This window comes from Bactrocera dorsalis, chromosome 3 (assembly GCF_023373825.1).
Source record: "Bactrocera dorsalis isolate Fly_Bdor chromosome 3, ASM2337382v1, whole genome shotgun sequence".
Classification (NCBI taxonomy): Eukaryota; Metazoa; Arthropoda; class Insecta; order Diptera; family Tephritidae; genus Bactrocera; species Bactrocera dorsalis.
The window spans coordinates 48,993,200-49,010,845 of record NC_064305.1 but is presented as its reverse complement, the minus strand read 5'-3'; the positions used below and the strand labels follow the sequence as shown (position 1 = coordinate 49,010,845).

General features: G+C 37.8%; 2 protein-coding genes across 2 annotated transcripts in view; one reads left to right on the top strand and one right to left on the bottom strand.

The window, feature by feature from the left end:
• Positions 1-17,646, bottom strand: part of LOC125777132 (uncharacterized) — a 223,663-nt gene that overhangs the window by 175,923 nt on the left and 30,094 nt on the right. The window lies entirely within an intron of this gene.
• The window catches only part of LOC105222905 (uncharacterized protein C2orf47 homolog, mitochondrial), a 50,965-nt gene continuing 43,047 nt past the window's right edge, over positions 9,729-17,646 (top strand). Inside the window, 2 exon segments of the mRNA NM_001304985.1 lie at positions 9,729-9,866; positions 9,917-10,168. Of these exon segments, the coding sequence (NP_001291914.1) occupies positions 9,813-9,866; positions 9,917-10,168 (306 nt within the window). The 5' untranslated portion in view covers positions 9,729-9,812.

Here is a 17,646-nt window from a genome sequence, read left to right as displayed (position 1 = left end):
AATATAATGCAAAAATAGCTTTTAATATATAGTGCATTTAAATTATTGTTGAATTATTATTGTTTAGAAACAGATACATAGTTTATATGTGAAATCATCATTGCTACTTTTATACATATTTTATTATGTGCCAACATTCTTAGCACTTAATTGTATGCAACAACACTATAACATTGTTTAAAACTAACGAAATGCTTGCTTTAAGTCTGAGCGCCGGCAATCGCCAAACCGGTTTAGTCTATTTGAGTGACTTTGATAACGCACTCTTATCATACTTGCATAGGCAAGCAAGCGTAAATACCTACATTAGTGTAAATGCATAGAATTAGAACATGTAGCACTATCTCAGCTGATCGCTATACCGTAGCCACCGTACTTGAATTAGGAGAAAGGCTGCAGGTTAATCAAGTTGTTAGAGCTGTAAATTTATGTAGTTAGTCGCAATTGAATGTCGCGGTAATCACAAGCGCGATTGGCAACCAAATTACATCGTAATAAATCGTTATAATTAAAATAATTAAATTCGTTGTTTTTCTTTCGAAACATTACACGGGCAATAAAAAAGCTTATTGTCCTCTAAACATTTTGGTGATTCAGACGTGATCGCGGAATTAACATTATCGTAATAATAATTTCGTAATTTTTTGTAAACTTATTTAAAACTTTACGGTCTTTGACAAAAAAATGGCACCCAAGAAAATGGAATCGGCTGAAGCTAAAAAGAAGCTGGATTCATTTATCCAGCAAGTCACCGTACTCAACAACACGTTGATTTTTGATGTCTTGTGTGAATTCGACGAAGTTGCCGTGGAGGTGCTTATCGAGCAAGTGGATAGGCTGGAAAAAAGGTTTGATGCTCTCTACGCGCAACTAGAGGACAACGACGCTGATGATATTTTAGCGGAAATTACCAACCACTATATCGAGGTAAAAACCAAGCTGACACGTCAGCGGCACGCTTGCCAAGCTCCACGACGCGGCCGTTTGCTGGCGATCAAACTTCAATTATTGTCTCTCAGCCAAAGCAGAGGTTACCGGTGCTGCAAATTCCAACGTTCAACGGTAAATATTCGGATTGACCAGATTTCTTCTCGATGTTCAACACCGTTGTACATCAGGACGTAGATTTAACAAGAATTGAGAAATTCCAGCACCTTCGGTCAAGTCTACGTGATGCAGCGTTGGAGATAAGTGAACAAAATTATGATTAGGCTATTGATTTGCTAAGAACCAGATTTGATAATAAACGATTGAATTTCCAGGCTCATATCAGAGATATTTTTCAGCTCAAGAGGGTAGAGGGTGATAGGGTTGCCAAACTTCGAGAACTCAGCGACACTGTAAATGCTCACTTGCGAGCATTGCAAACTATGGGAACAAAGGAACAGAGTGCTGACTGCTTACTCATTCAACTAGTGTCCCAAAATTTGGACCAAAATTTGGTAAGCGAAATACCTACATGGAATTCAATGGCTAGATTTTTGGAACAACACTGTCAGCAACTGGAAAATCTAGAGAATGTCCTTGGACTTCCGGAAAAACAGGTAGGCAAGAAATTGTCAAATCACATCAGTCGTAAGGTGCTTTTAACGGCAGCTGTAGCTGGATGCATATTGTGCAGTTCTAGTGAACACAAAATCGCAAGGTGCAAGCAGGTTGTGAGCCTTTCGCCCCCCATGCGCTATAAAGAAGCAAAACGGTTAAACCTATGCTTGAATTGCCTTCAAGTCGGGCATTCACTTAAAGACTGCAAGTCAGGACACTGTAGACATTGCACGTCGAAGCATCACAGTCTGCTCCATCAAGACACCAATTCCTTTCGTTTTCTTCTTCATCTTTCGGTCCTTCAGCTTCTGCACTCGTCGCATCAGAAGTTCAGGCTAGCGTTGCTGACAGAGAGTTCGTTCTCTTAGCAACCGCCATAATTTATGTAAAAAATCGATCTGGCTCCCTCATTCCCTGCAGGGCTCTGCTGTATTCTGCGTCACAATTAAACTTTATAACCAATCGACTCGCTAATCAACTACAATTGAAGAAGATCAAATCTTCACAGTTCATTTCTGGTATAGGCCAAAATGATTTCGTTGCTAATCATATCGTTAATTTCGACCTGCATTCATGCATTAACGATTACATTGCCAAATTGTCTGCGGTTATAACCCCCACCATCACCGATGTTCAACCATCTCGTTCTTTAAAGGGTATTAATTGGAATATACCACAAAACACGTTGATATGCTCATTGGAGCTAGTTTATTCTTTGACCTGCTATGCGTCGGCCAGATACGCCTGGCTGTAAATTTACCGCTTTTACAAAAAAACAAAGCTAGGGTGGGTTGTATCAGGCGCAACAACTTACAATATTTCGAAGCTATCTTGCTTAGCAGCCATCGACACGGCTCTAGCAAATGACGCAGATGACGACTTACATAACCTGGTTCAACGCTTTTGGGAAATAGAGAATTGTATTGACTCCACACCAAAGACTACAATAGAGGAGGATTTGTGTGAAGAACACTTTATAAAAACCCATAAGCGATTAGAATCTGGTGAGTTTTCGGTTCGATTGCCAACAAAATCACCTTCTTGCGAATTAGGAGAGTCGTATCAGCAGCTATCAATCGATTCAAGGCTTTAGAGCGGAAATTTCCGCGCAATGCTGAACTAAAACAACAACATTCGTCATTCATTAGGGAGTACTTTGATTTGAACCATATGTCAGTCGTTGACACTATACCAAAGCAAATTCCAATGAATTTTATGCCACATCACTGTGTTTTAAAGGCTGATAGCACAACAACAAAACTACGTGTGGTTTTTGATGGCTCTGCGCCAACCAGCAATGGACTTTCGTTGAATTCGATTCTGATGAAAGGACCAACCATTCAACCTCCACTTTTTGATATTTTGCTTCGATTTCGCACTTTCAAAATTGCTCTTAATGCAGATATTTGTAAAATGTATCGCTGTGTAAGGATATCTAATCCAGACAACTTCCTGCAGTGTATAATATGAAGGGACAACCCGTATGAAGATTTTAGCATTTTTAAGTTAGATACCGTCACCTATGGAACGAAGCCAGCTTCTTTTCTAGCCATTCGTTCAATGCAGCAGCTTGGCCGCGATGAAGCTCATGTTTATCCCGTTAGAGCCGAAACGATACACAATGGATTTTATATGGATGACATGATTACCGGTGCAGGCTCGGTGGGCGAAGCAAAGGTGGTATTAAATGAGACTAAGAAGTGTTTGTCTCTCGGAAACTTTCACTTGAGGAAATGGTTTTCGAATGATGATCGAGTCTTAATTGATATTGAGGATAACGACAAACAGGACTTCCTAACCTTCGACGACGGTACAAGCATAACAAAGACACTTGGATTGGTTTGGGACCCAAAGTTAGACGTATTCATATTTTCCTTTTCACCCTTCGGAAGACCGGTTAAGGCAGGGATGGGCACATTAGCCCTCAGTGGCATTTTGCCCGTGCGGGCACGAGTGCACATTTTGAGGGCTAGGTGAGGGGATCATCGCGGGCAGACATGAAGAGGGAAGTGAGAGCAACGTTTTACCACTCCATATTTACAAATGAGAGATTTGTATTCTATTTGTGTGCTTAGCCACTCTCAATCAATAATGCCATACCGCGAAAATATATTTTGATTTGATGATTTCTTATATTTTTGAAAATATGTGTTCCCTTTCTATAGCGCGTATTATTATTTTAATACATTACCAGAAGCAACTTAGATTTTTAAAATTTAACAGAACAATTATAAAAAAAAACCTAAATTCTTTGAATATTTTGATGAAACAACCAAACTGAAAATATCACAAATATTAATATATATATATACATATATTTATATAAGCATTTTCATTAAATTATATATATATATATATATATATATTATGGTCACAAGTATTTTTTTATATATGCATATATATAAAACTGCCTTGCATATGTACGTATAAAAGCCCACAACTTGATAAAAGTTTTCCCAATTATAACTAAAATGAATTTTTACAACTGGCATCACCACCATTGACTGATCTATCACATGTACAGTGGTGTGAACAAAATAGAAACAACCATAAGGTGTTGAGAAGTTTTAAAATATGCTGTTTTCTTATTAAATAAAATTGTTTTTAGATACATAACATAACATATATATATTTTTTCCTAACAGTGATTAAAATTTCCCACCATGCAAAGGTAAATAAAAACAAATTTTAGTGCGAAAATTTAGTGCTCGAATCCAAAGAGGCGATAAAGTCTTCATCTGAAATTCGTTCGCTCGTTCCCTTTCTCGACGAGCGCGGTTTACTTCGAGTTGGTGGAAGACTTCAGTATTCAAATTTGGATTTTTCATCGAAACACCCAATTATTTTGCCAAAATGTCACCCGGTGACTGACGCAATCAACAGCAGTTTTCATAGGAAACTTTTACACGCTGGACCTCAATCGCTTTAGCATCTATTCGTCTACAGTATTGGCCTATTGGCGGGCGTAAAACCGTAAGTCGAATTATTAACAAATTCGTTCGTTGTTTTCATGTCAAGCCTAAGCTTATGAAACATTTAATGGGAAATTTACCATCGAAAAGAGTTAAATGCAATCGAGCATTCCTAACTACCGGAGTGGACTTTTGTGGGCCATTTTTCTACAAATCGGACGTACGCAATAGAGCTCCAATTAAATGCAACATTTGTATCTTTATTTGTTTCGCCACCAAGGCCGTTCATTTGGAGCTGGTAAAGGATTTGGCAACCTCTTCATTCCTCGCAGCCCTTAAGAGATTTATTTGTACTATATGGTCGGACAATGCCACTAATTTTGTTGGAGCTAAAAATGAGCTATCGGAACTAAAAAAACTATTTTTGAGCCAAGAGCATTCGAAAGTGATTCACGAGCAGTGTGCGAGCGATCAAATTGAATGTAAGGTGATACCCCCTCGCTCTCCCCACTTTGCCGGTTTATGGGAGGCTGCAGTCAAAATTTTCAAATATCATTTTTTTAGAGTTGTGGGCCTTTCTATTTAAATAAGGCTTTGATGAACTTCGTACATTTATGTGAAAAATATCCGCGGTTATAAATTCACGACCTTTATGTCCCATTATAGAGAGTCCCGACGATTTTGAGGTGCTTACCTCTGCGCACTTTCTCATTGGCGCACCCTTCACATCCATGGTAGAACCTGACTATCACTCCTCTCAATATTAATCATCTTATACTATGTTCAGACCGACACTTAATCACACGATTTCGGCTGTTGAATGGATTATCCCACTAATCTTAAAAATTTATCAAGATTTCGCCATACAAAAATGACAGTTCCAAATCACTTCATTGAAATGATTTGAAACTGATCCACGCTAAATCTGTCCATGCAACTCTGATTTTGCGCAATCTACTTGTCAGCACTGAAAAAATACTAGTCAGCACTGAAAAAATACTAGTCAGCACTGGAAAACTGTTACATTATCACAGCTGATTTAGACACTACAAAGGGAAAAAAATGTAAACAAACAAATTTTTTTTAAAGCAATGTATCTAATTTCACCTGAAAATCGACTTAACAAATGAAAAAATGAATCCATTATTTCTATTATATGGAAAATATTAAAAAAAGACGGTTTTTATTTCGAAATACTATATGACAATCTTTTCTTTTGATAAATATTGAGCGATGTGAATTCTTGAATGACAATAACAGCTGTTTTTTGATCTTTCTAACGGCAGTGAGAACACTGTTGGGTTATGAAATGCTTAAATGTAATCTAATCTTTGAAATTTTCGGTCTGAACATAGTATTAGCAGATGGCAGCGAGTGTGCTGTATACTCTGTCAAATACTCAGTGTTACCTTATCGACATCATTTGTAAAAATAAATTTGTAAATTTGTTAAATAATCAGTGTTACCATACTAACCTAACCTAACTAACATACCCTCTATGGCATTGCTACTTCTTCGCGTAGAACTCCTTTTTGCGTGGACGGCCTTTGGCCGTTTTATCAACGATTATGTTTCCTGTGTTCAGGATATAATATTTCCTTATATATTTTTTTGTTTTAGTTTGTAAAATATTTTAGTATGGTAACACTGATTATTTGACAATTTGTAATATATTTGTTATTCTAAAATAATAATAATTCAACAATAATTTAAATGTATATTAAAAGCTATTTTTGCACTATATTATACAAAATAAATGTGTGCAAATAAATAAGTGATGTGTTAGTGTATAAAAAATTGAAAAATATAAGTGCAAAATTAATTTTATACATCGAAAATATATAAATACTAAAAATAAATAAATATTGCAAATTTTCAACTTTAAGGTTGGTACGCAGCTCTCAAGTAATTGCTCAAGAACAAAAATACATTATTTCTCAAGTAATTTTGACAGCTGGTTACGCATTGTGAATGATCCACATTAGAAGTGCAAGAGAGAATAAACAAAGTAAACAAACTTTGTGCGTATGTATGTATGTATGCATGTGTATAGTAACACAAATATTTTCATTGAGATTTAAGGAATGTTGTTGATGATTGGTTGGTTTTATACAACATTTTTCGTCAATTTGCAAAGTTTTCTGTTCCACAGAACTATGAAATTTGATAAGTGATAAGTTGAAATTGATAAGTGTAATTTGCAAAGTCTTTGCAATTTTTATATTCTCTTTGTAATTTCTGTTCCACGTACGTTCTCTTGTGCAAAGTGCAAAGCTTATACTGAAAAGTGTAATTCGCAACTCTCGACTTTGCATATAATTATGCTGTTCCGTTCCACAAAAACTGTAAACTCTATTTTTGCAAAGCAAAATTTGATAAGTTTGTCAAAAATTTGCAAGGTAAATGATCGCTTTGCAAATTCATATTATCATAACTAGTCAAGCTTTCAAAATGTTAAGACTTGAGTTTTTGTTCAACAATAGTGAAGAAGCGGTTAAAGCTAGAAATTATAGAGACCGAATTAATTTTTCGGGACTAGAAAATTTCAATTTTAAGGAGTGCTTCCGTTTAAATCCAATCCAGGTGGATTTTCTTTTAAATAATGTTGGACAAAAAATAGAGCACAATACACAGCGCAGTCATGCTTTGTCGGCTGAAAATCAACTGCTACTGTGCCTGCATTGGTGGTGGTTATGGATTGAAAAACTGGTTGATACTACCATTACGCCGAAATCCCAATAATCCTGCTGAAGAAGTTTTCAATCGTTGCCACAAAAAAACACGCCGCATAATTGGAAATAGTTTTGGCATTCTTAAAGAAAGATTCCCGTGTCTAAATTATTTGCGACTAAGGCCTGAGTTTGCAGGATAGACAGTCATAGTTTGTGCCATCTTACACAATATTGCCTGTAGCATCGGAAGGAGAAGTGAAAATATGCAACCCACTGAAGACACTGACAATGAAAGCGAGGAATTGGATGAAAATGCTGAAGAAGAAAATGATGCCCTTAATAATATAGATCAAGAGAGTGGAATGGAAAGGGTTACTTCCCTGCTACAATACTTTACCTAATGCCAACTATTATAGTATTGTTTTAAAATAAAAGTGGTGTTTCGGGCATGACCTTTTTCCACTGCAAAAGAGTTGTATCTTTTTGGGGCATTTTTAGGATTTGAGATTAAGGTCTCAGAGAATAAATAATAAAGGAAGTATTTTTGTATTTATTTACACCATTTTATTAATTTCAGAGCTTTTTTGTTTTTATCACAAATTATTTCAAAATAAAATGTTTAGAAATCAAATACACACAAATGAAAAATTGGCCTTTGGTAATCAAACCTCCTCAAATAACAGACGCGATACATTTTCTGTTTCTGCCGTTGCAATTCCCAGTGTGATAGCAGAGGGTGGAAGTAGGAGCTCCCTCTCCAGGTTTTACTTGGAAACTTGGTAGAGCGTTTCCTCTTTCTTGGGTTTAGAGGTGGATTGGCAATTGTTTCTTCTGAAATAGATATTCTGGAATCATTCTCAGCTGACGGTAGATTTTCTGAGTTGCCATAACTTTTTGGCAAATTCAAACCATCTACCAAAGCTGAGTCTGATTCCAGAATATCGAGGATGACCAAGTCAGCTTCATCCATTACCTTGTCCTTCCCATCTCCGGATCCAGTATTGCGGGCGTTATCCCTTTTACTCTGCAAATTAACAAAATTAAATTCACAAAAATACAAAAAGTTTCTCGTTAAAACCGGAAGCTCGATTTTGATTTTAAAGCCATGGTTTCTTGGGCAAATTTTCTTAGAATCCATCGTAGCTTACGATTTTGATAACCGTTTCGTCGAAAAAAAAATTGACCCACTCTAGTACACATAGCAATTAGTAATATTTTGGTTAAACCGGTTGTTATCAGGAAGAGTTGTTGATTGAGTACATTGTTAACTCACAACAACAATGTCTATGATGACGTTTTGTTTTGTTGTTGTCAACAACATGCTTGTTAGTTATTAGCAATGCACAATATAAGAATTCCAACAACAATAAATGATGCAACATAATTATTTGCTATGTGTAGGCAATAAATTGTTGTACTTACTATTGTCCGGCTCTTCCAGAGCCCAAACAAACTGTCCCTTGCATAGGTCCATGTTTTTTGTGCTGACGCCAGTTGTAGGGATTGGGCTTTTTTTAACACATCCTCCCATGCTGCCTGTTTATCTAATTTGTTAACCTTCGCAAAGAAATGTATACTTAAATATGCTTGAAATTTACAATTATTTATTTAAATCACTTGCTCTGTTGTTTAGAAAACTAGCAAATAAAATGTTTTTTTTTTCTTTTATTACATTGAAAACAGCAAGTTTTTAAGCTATTGCATAGATTTTATCGCAGCTTCTGAGCGAGGGGACCGAATGCAGAAATTTCGTAACGGAAGTATACCTGACGCTTAAAACGTCACACACAGGTGACGCTGTGTGGCGTAAAAAACACATTGCGGTGACGAAAAATGTTGCATACCACAAAGGCGGTAGTGTCTGGATGCAGGATGACTCATGAGCGAAATATTTTTTGTAAAATGAACCGATTTAGAAGAATGAGGTGTCGATGGAAAGCTTTTCGCTTGAAGATTTTTAAGCTGTAACTTGAATTAATATCAAAGAAAAAGAAATACTGCATGAATAAAATAAAAAAATAAGATTATAATTGCTTAAGTTGATACAGCATGCTATGCAATAGCTTTACCGCGGCAGTCCCCGAGTGCCACACGTCTTTTTTTTTTTTCAATTTGTATTTTGCGGCTCATTTTAACACCTCATATAAGGCAATGCAAAGTGAAAAGTGATGAGACAGAAATGCAAAGTTGATAAAACGCTTTGTGGAACACTTTGCACACTCACTTTGTAAGAGAGTGCAAAGACTTTGCCAATAAAGCGCAAAGACTTTGCACTGAGCGGAAAGAGCGTAAAGTCTTTGCCCAAATATGCTCAATGCAAAGTGAGATTCGCAAAGAATATTGTGGAACAGAAACGCTTTTCACTTTGCAGTACAATATCAATTGATAAGTGCGAAGTGAAATGTTGATAAGTTGTTTTGTGGAATAGGGCCCTGCTCAAGTGACATCTTATTGCTTTCAATATATGGCATACTAATTAGATTCCATATATTGCTTTCCTTACGCAATATGGAGTCTCCACAGGCAAGTGGCACAGCAATACAGTTAGTATACTATAAATTTTATCCTGTCGAGATGCCCTGTAAGATAAATATATTCTCAAACATATCGATATATTTAGCGCGATGACAATAACCCCGAGTTTTGTAAATAAATTATAAGTGTGGGAAGTGTTTTCAATATTATGTTGCGCGTTATAAATTTTCGTCGTACATTAGTGACCTCATTCAAAACAAAAGTATTTTTTTTTTTATTTTATTTGAATCAAAATTTCATATTTACTTTTAGGAATTATGCAATAACAAATTGTTATTGCCTAATCACCGTAGCTCCTCCAATATTCCCAACCCGGACCACAGTAATTTTCATTTGGATGGATCAAGAAGTTTGCCTCGTTTAATGGACTTTCCTGAAACGTTGTGGCCTTCAACAATCAATACGTTGAGAAATTGGATATTAATACAATTTATAATCCGCCCTTATTTTGACAGAGAATTTACCATTAAGGACTTCGTATATGGTGCTAAGCAAGCTCTTCAGGTGATCTAGATGGTACTTCTGAGATTTATAAGCCAATTTTAAAATTCGTCCTACAACCAGACAACTTGTGATATCGTGCAATGTTTATTTGAATCTAATGGCTAAAATTTAGAGAATCGTTGTGTTTTACGTGAGTATCTACTGTCGACACCATACCTCACGGTGCTTTCTATTGCTAGAAGCACGTAGATCAATACAATGCGTTGATCAGCGCCCCAAGGCATAAACACATTTTGCGTGTATACCTTGGTTCCAATTGGTTCGGGTGGATAGGGACACCCTTAGCCACATTGGACGGGTTTGAGGCCCATTTAAAACCTCTGCGTACTTTGGGTCCGGCACCCGGCCGCAGTGCGACTCCAGGCACAATTCCGATTTCTTTGGCGCGATTTGAAGGTACCGTTGGAAAGAGAAAGTCCTCCTGATTAAAAAATATATAGAGTTATAGGGTCCGCCAAAGCTTAGTTTACGAGATATTCGACCTTAAATTTCGCAAAATTCGAACATTTCCAGAAGCTACTTCACCACGATAAACACACTTTATTCACATATTTTTTCTTCAAATTAATTAAATTACACTATAATCTTATAGATAAATCCACATTTTACACTTTTAGTTGGTTTTTTACCTAAAAAATCTTTATTTTAAAAATTACATTTTATACTCGTTTGAACCTCATTTGTTTACCAAAAATTCCGACGAAATGGAGCGCTGCCATGTGATAAGGCAATTCGCTGAAATAAAGTAGTTATATTTTTTGGTTATCATGCACTCATATTGAAACAAAATTTGAGTTTTGTGTATAAAGTAGTTATATTTTTTATTATTATATTTAATATATATTTAAATAATATATACATATATCGTCACATAAAATACAAACCAATGTATCATCAAAAATAAATGGAAATCGCAGACAGATGTAATGACCAAATTTATCCAATTTATAACGAAAACTAAAATTTTGTTTCAATTGCTGACGAGTGCTCTCAGAGAGCACGAGTGCAAATCGAGTTGAAAATCGTTCGGTTGTGTGTTGTGACTGCAGCTTCTCGACGTCGAAACTTCCTTGTGTTTATTGACGTGCGTTTGGGTGGGTATCTTGACTGCAACAAGATTGCGGTCCGATGTTAGGACCTCGGAGAGTACGCACGTCTAAAACACTGGAGACGGGTCTTACGTCTATCACAACATGATAGATCTGTTTGGTGGCTTTTCAATCCAAAGACAGCTTTCTGAATTTTTCTATGCTGGATTCTGGTACTATAGATAACCATATTTCGGGCCACGGCGAAGTCGATCAGCCTTAACCCATTTGGGGATGTTTCCTCGTGGAGGCTGAATTTACCGTTAAAGTCGCCAAGCACGAATTTGACCCAAAAGGAGTTCTTCTTTACTGGCGTAGAAAACGATTACGCGGTTATAGCCGAGTTAACAACAGCGCGCCAGTTATTTCTTCCTTTTGCGGTGGCGCCAATTAGAGATTCCATGGGAAGACAGGTCCTTCTCCACCTGAACTTCCCCCGGCGGATACTTCGTCATATACTTTCAGAGCTGGAGTGTTTTCGCCCATTCGGACGACATGACCTAGCCAGCGTTTCCCCTATCTTTTAAGTCGTAACGTCGAGTCTTCAGATTTTGTCATTGTTCATGCCTCTGCACCATATAGCAGGACGGGAATAATTAGTGACTTATATAGTTTTGTTTTTGTTCGTCTAGAGAGGACTATACTTCTCAATTGCCTACTTAGTCCGAAGTAGCACCTGTTGGCAAAAGATATTCTGCGTTGAATTTCAAGGCAGACGTTGTTGATGCTGGTTCCAAGATAGGCGAAATTATCTACAACTTCGAAGTTATGACTGTCAACAGTGACGTGAGAGCCAAGTCGCGAGTGCAACGACTGTTTGTTTCCTTACGCAGTCTGGAAAAAGCAAAACTAACGGCGCGTATGTTGAGTTCAATGATATCAATATCATCGGCGTACGCCAGTAGCCGTTTAGTTCTGCAGCTCGAATTATTTTCTCCAAAAGTAGGTTGAAGAAGTCACACGAAAGGAAGTCGCCTTGTCTGAGACCTCTTTTGATATCGAACGGCTCGGAGAGGTCCTTCCCGATCCTGACGGAGGTTTTGGTGTTGTTCAACGTTAGTTTACACATCCGTTATAATTTTGCGTCTATACCAAATTCATACTTCGCGGCATAACGGCAGATCCTTTTCGTGCTGTTAAAAGCAGCTTTGATGTAGCCAAAAAGGTGGTACTTGTCGATTCTCTTTTCACTGCTCTTTTCCAAGATTTGGCGCAAGGAGAATATCTGGTCGGTTGTTGATTTGCCAAAGGAATTCTACACGAAAAATTTGAGTACACTCCTGTGTGGGACCAATCAGGGTTTATTTCTTGAAACGCAAAGGCATGAATGCAATGCAGAAAAAAATTCTGTCATATAGGGTATATACAAAGCTGTTGTTTATTTCTTTCAGTTCATTTACAAAAGATGTCGATAGGTAACACTGGTTAATTGTCAGTTTGCAACCGTTTTGTTATTGCATATATAAATAGAAATGAATGAAAAGTTAAATATAGAATAACTTTTGCCCAACTAAAAGGTTTTAAAGTCAAACGTATTATTATTCCAAAAGTGCTAACTTTCACTTGACACAATCTCCTTTATCCATGATATAAAATTTAATTATAATCCACAAATATAATAAATCAATAATATTAAAATTATATTTAACACAAGTCATTTACAATGACATTGCAGTTACCACAGTTGGTTTTGGTGTGATTTTTTGAGCAATTACTTTACAAATGTTGCAAATTTTGCGCGCTTTGTGCAACAGTTCCGATAGTAAATCTTTTTCGAACATTCAATTTTGGCAAAGATGCCTGATTTGTTTTTTCGAACTGGTTGCATAATTTTTATTTAACAAAATTTTGAAGGGGTTATTTTCCAAGCCATAACCCTCAAACAAATTGTTCATATCGGACTACTATAAAATATAGCTGCAATGTAAATAACTATCAAAACCACAATTTCCTTTTATAAATAATGCACCTGTGAAGCATATTATATCTTCGCTACAGCTCATTTTAACGGTTTGCTTGTTATACCCTGAACAGGGTATATTAAGTTTGTCACGAAGTTTGTAACACCCAGAAGGAATCGTCGGAGACCCTATAAAGTATATACAGTGTCGGACAAAACTCATTGGACTAACTCGAGTCTCACACATATTCCGTCATAACTTTTTACATAGATGCATTAGAAGAATAATTTTTTTTGCAAAAGAAAGATCACATATTCCATATTAAGGAATAATGCAATTTTATTTTTCAACTTTTATGTAAGATTTATAAATTATAACAGAAGGGAAAAAGTAAAAAATTCATGCGACATAACTCATTGGACTTTGGCTAAATATGAAAATAAATTAGTTTTAAATTAATATTTTAATGAGTAGTCGTTATTATTTTTGATTGCAACATATCTTTTAGGCATAGATGAAATTAAATTACTAATATGTGTGTCATTTATTCCATTCCAGGCTTGTTTTAAGGCAATAATAGCTTGTTTTTATAACCCTGGACCTGTGCCCTGTTAATTTGCCTGTTGACAATTTCCCATAAGTTTTCAATCGGGTTCATGTCAGGAGACTGGTCGGACCATCTCAAAATATAAACTTATTATTTCAAAAACCAATCCTTCCCAACTCTGACGGTGTATCTGGGGTCATTATCATGTTGAAACTGCCAATCAGGCCGCATTTTTTTGATAGCATGAGGTAACATTTGGGTCTGCAGTATATTTTTAGATTGAAACCCATCCATGTTCCCTTCTATTCTGTAAATAGGTCCTACTCCCTGACCAGAAAAGCATCCCCACACCATTATGATACACCCACCATGCTTTACTGCACCATGCAAATATTGACGGTCTAAACGCTTTCCTGTTGGCCTTCGTACACCTGTCATTCATCTGAGTTCTGCAATTAAATTTGGACTCATCTAAAACAATATCGACTTCCATTGCTCTACAGACCAATTAGTATGCAGTTTCGCAAATTCCAAACGTGTTAACCTATTTTTTTTGGGAAATACATATATGGTATATGGCAGCACGGAACTTAAAACGACCAGCATCAACGGCGCGTCGTTATACTGTACGCGTACTCACTCTTAGTTGTAAGCTATCTATAACTTTTTTTGCTGATATCTTTGGATTTTTTTTAACTCCCGCATTATTTGCAAGTCATCTTTTACCGAATTGACTCTATGGCGTCCTCCAATATTAAGTTTTTTTAACGATTTCTTCAGCTTTGTTCTTGGGTAAAATATCAGAAACAGCTGATTTTCCTAGAGAATCATTTTTGCAAAGCTCCTTTGCCTCACATATTTTGTGAATTCGCTTATAATTAATAATTTTAATTCAGTTGAACATATTTTGCCTAAAATTTTTGTCTAAAATATTTTTTTAGTAGCATTATTTGGGAAAAGTTTATAAATTTCCCAACACACCTATTCCCATTAAAATAAACAATTCGAATTAGTGTGATCTACGATTAATAATTATAAGTACCTGCAAAATTCTTTTCTCGCCAGATAACGGTAAATTAATTCATTGGAAGTGGTTATTTCGATATCCAAAGTGGTAGTCCAATGAGTTATGTCGCACGATTTTTTTACTTTTTTCCCTTCTGTTATAATTTATAAATCTTGCATAAAAGTTGAAAAATAAAATTGCATTATTCCTTAATATGGAATATGTGATCTTTCTTTTGCAAAAAAAATTATTCTTCTAATGCATCTATGTAAAAAGTTATGACGGAATATGTGTGAGACTCGAGTTAGTCCAATGAGTTTTGTCCGACACTGTATGTATATAAATGATCAGTATGTCGAGCTGAGTCGATTTAGTCCCTCAGTTTTTAAGATATCGTTTTGAAATTTTGCAAACGTCATTTTCTTTTCAAGAAGCTGCTCATTTACTGAACGGCCGATATCGGACCACTATAACATATAGCTGTCATTCAAACTGAACGATGGGAATCAAATACTTGTATGGAAAACTTTAACATTTGACAAGATATATTCATTAAATTTGGTACAAATTATTTTTTAAGGCAACAATGTAATATCTAAAAAACTTGTTCAGAACGGAATACTATAGCATATAGCTTCCATACAAACTGAATACACAGTTACTAACAGAAATGCACCTGTGAAGGGTATTTAGCTTCGGTGGAACCGAAGTTAACGTTTTTTCTTGTTTTAAATACATTTCACTTCCACAGTTGTGTGCATTGTGGTAATTTTTTTGAAGATTTGGTCCTATTGATAACTCATTCAACCTCTTCGTCGTTGAAAGCAAGGGGTGCACAGTTCTTTATCGTTTTTTGCAACCGTCGAGTAACGTCACATAGCAAAGACAACAATGTAATTTTTCCTAGTCCGTCGAATGGATAATGAATTGTGGGCAAAAGTAGATTGCTGGTCCTAGAGAAGCGAGCAATAACAGTAGCGATCACTTTGTCGAGTTGACGTGGTCGCCAGATTATGTTATTTATCTGACCGCCGCAAGCGAAAGTAATGACAGGCGATTAACAACAACAACAACAGGCGAGCAATCAATTTCCACGACAGCCGGTTCTACGCACCGGAATTGACTCCGATTTTATTCGACCAAGGGCTGTTTTTTCGGCGATCTAACCCCGTTTGGATTGGTGAGTACTAATTTGTGTTTGTCGTCATTGGAGCAACGCCTTGCAGCAGGGTTGCTCCGTATCCTCCTGACTCGTGCTGGCATTGAGTGCAACCCGGTCCCGGAGGAATTTTTCTGCTGCGTATGCGCAAAAAGGCTCCATCCAAATTCCACCTCGGTCAGGTGTAATACATGCAATAGATGGAGCCATCTTAAGACCTGCTCAGGCCTTAAGACTCACAGGGAGTGGACCACGCGTTACGTGGCCCCATGTTGCCTGCGCAATACTGCGACACAAGCCTCTACGACTGTGCAATCTGCACATAGTTCGCTCGTCGCGCCGCCACTCAACCAGAGTGGCCAACAGAGGACCTCTACGGTCAGGAGCTCAAACAGGCAACATAGCTCCCACTCTGACTTGTCCCCCCCCCCCAACCTTAATCCCGCTCCAATCCTCGTGCGAGAACCAATCAGCAACTCTTGGTTCCTCGCACAGTCTGTTCCATGTGTCAGACCGTCATACGTCGGAATGTCACATCAGTTAAGTGCAATTCCTGCACTGGCTGGTGTCACTTCCCGATGTGTTCCGGCCTGCGCACCACACGTGAGTGGAGTGAATCCTACGTTGCCCCATGCTGCAGGAGTCTGCCCCCGCAACTCACAACAGTGGCGTCGCCAACTAACACCCCAGCCCGACAACCGACCCTGCGGGTTCTGCAGCTGCAACAAACACCACCAACACGTCACTCCCTTACCCCCAGGATCACCCACGGACACCCGCGACAAACCAGACTTCTTCAATTCAACTGCAACGGACTCCAGAGTAAGATCGAGGAGATAGTTGCACTTATGAATCGGGAACGTGTATCGATAGCTGCGGTCCAAGAAACCAAGTTAAACAGCCGCTCAGATCTTCTGAGTTGTGCAGGTTTCAACGTTATACGTAAAGATCGCGAGCGAGATAGTGGTGGTGGCCTAGCTTTCATATTGCACAACACCGTGCAGTATCGTCTAATCGATGAAGACATCGACCCCAGGGATACTACCCTAGAATGTCAGGGCATAGCTATCCGGTCAGGCGATGTCGAGCTCGAAATATTTAATATATGCATCCCCCCAGTTATATGTTGCCCTACAGGATATCACCCGAATATAGGTGCGCTACTTCGTGGTGAAAACCGTTTGGTACTAGGCGACTTTACCCATGATCTTTGGCATTCCTGCCTGTCAAATGATCGTAGGGGGATGAAGTTGGCGGAACAGATTAGACATTCTGCACAATGAATGAGGAAGCCCCCACCGGAGTTATGAGCACCTGTAATAGCTCGCCTGATATTACCATTGCTAGCGGTGGTCTGATAAATAGCATAACCTGGCGACCTATGCTAACTCTCGCATCAGACCATCTGCCCATAATTATCTCGATCGAGAAGCCTCCTGATTGCGTTTCTGTGGACAATCGTACCTTCATTAACTTTGAAAAAGCTACCCTTTCCTACCGCATCAGTTACCGCTCGCTTCATCCCGGCTGGAAGAATAGCGGAAATCCGCCCCAATTTCCCAGCCGAAGCAGCTGTCTTAGCTAACGAGCGCGACACCTTACCCCATGCCGATCCCGGGGATCCCTGCATAAGGGATCTCAATTTGGGGATTCGGCATATGGTAAATCAACATAAGCGGACGAAATGGATAGAGCACCTGAAGTTCTGCAACCTCTCCACCGGTGTGAGTAATTTTGGGCTACTCTCAAAGCTTTGTCTAATCCGAAGAGACATGAC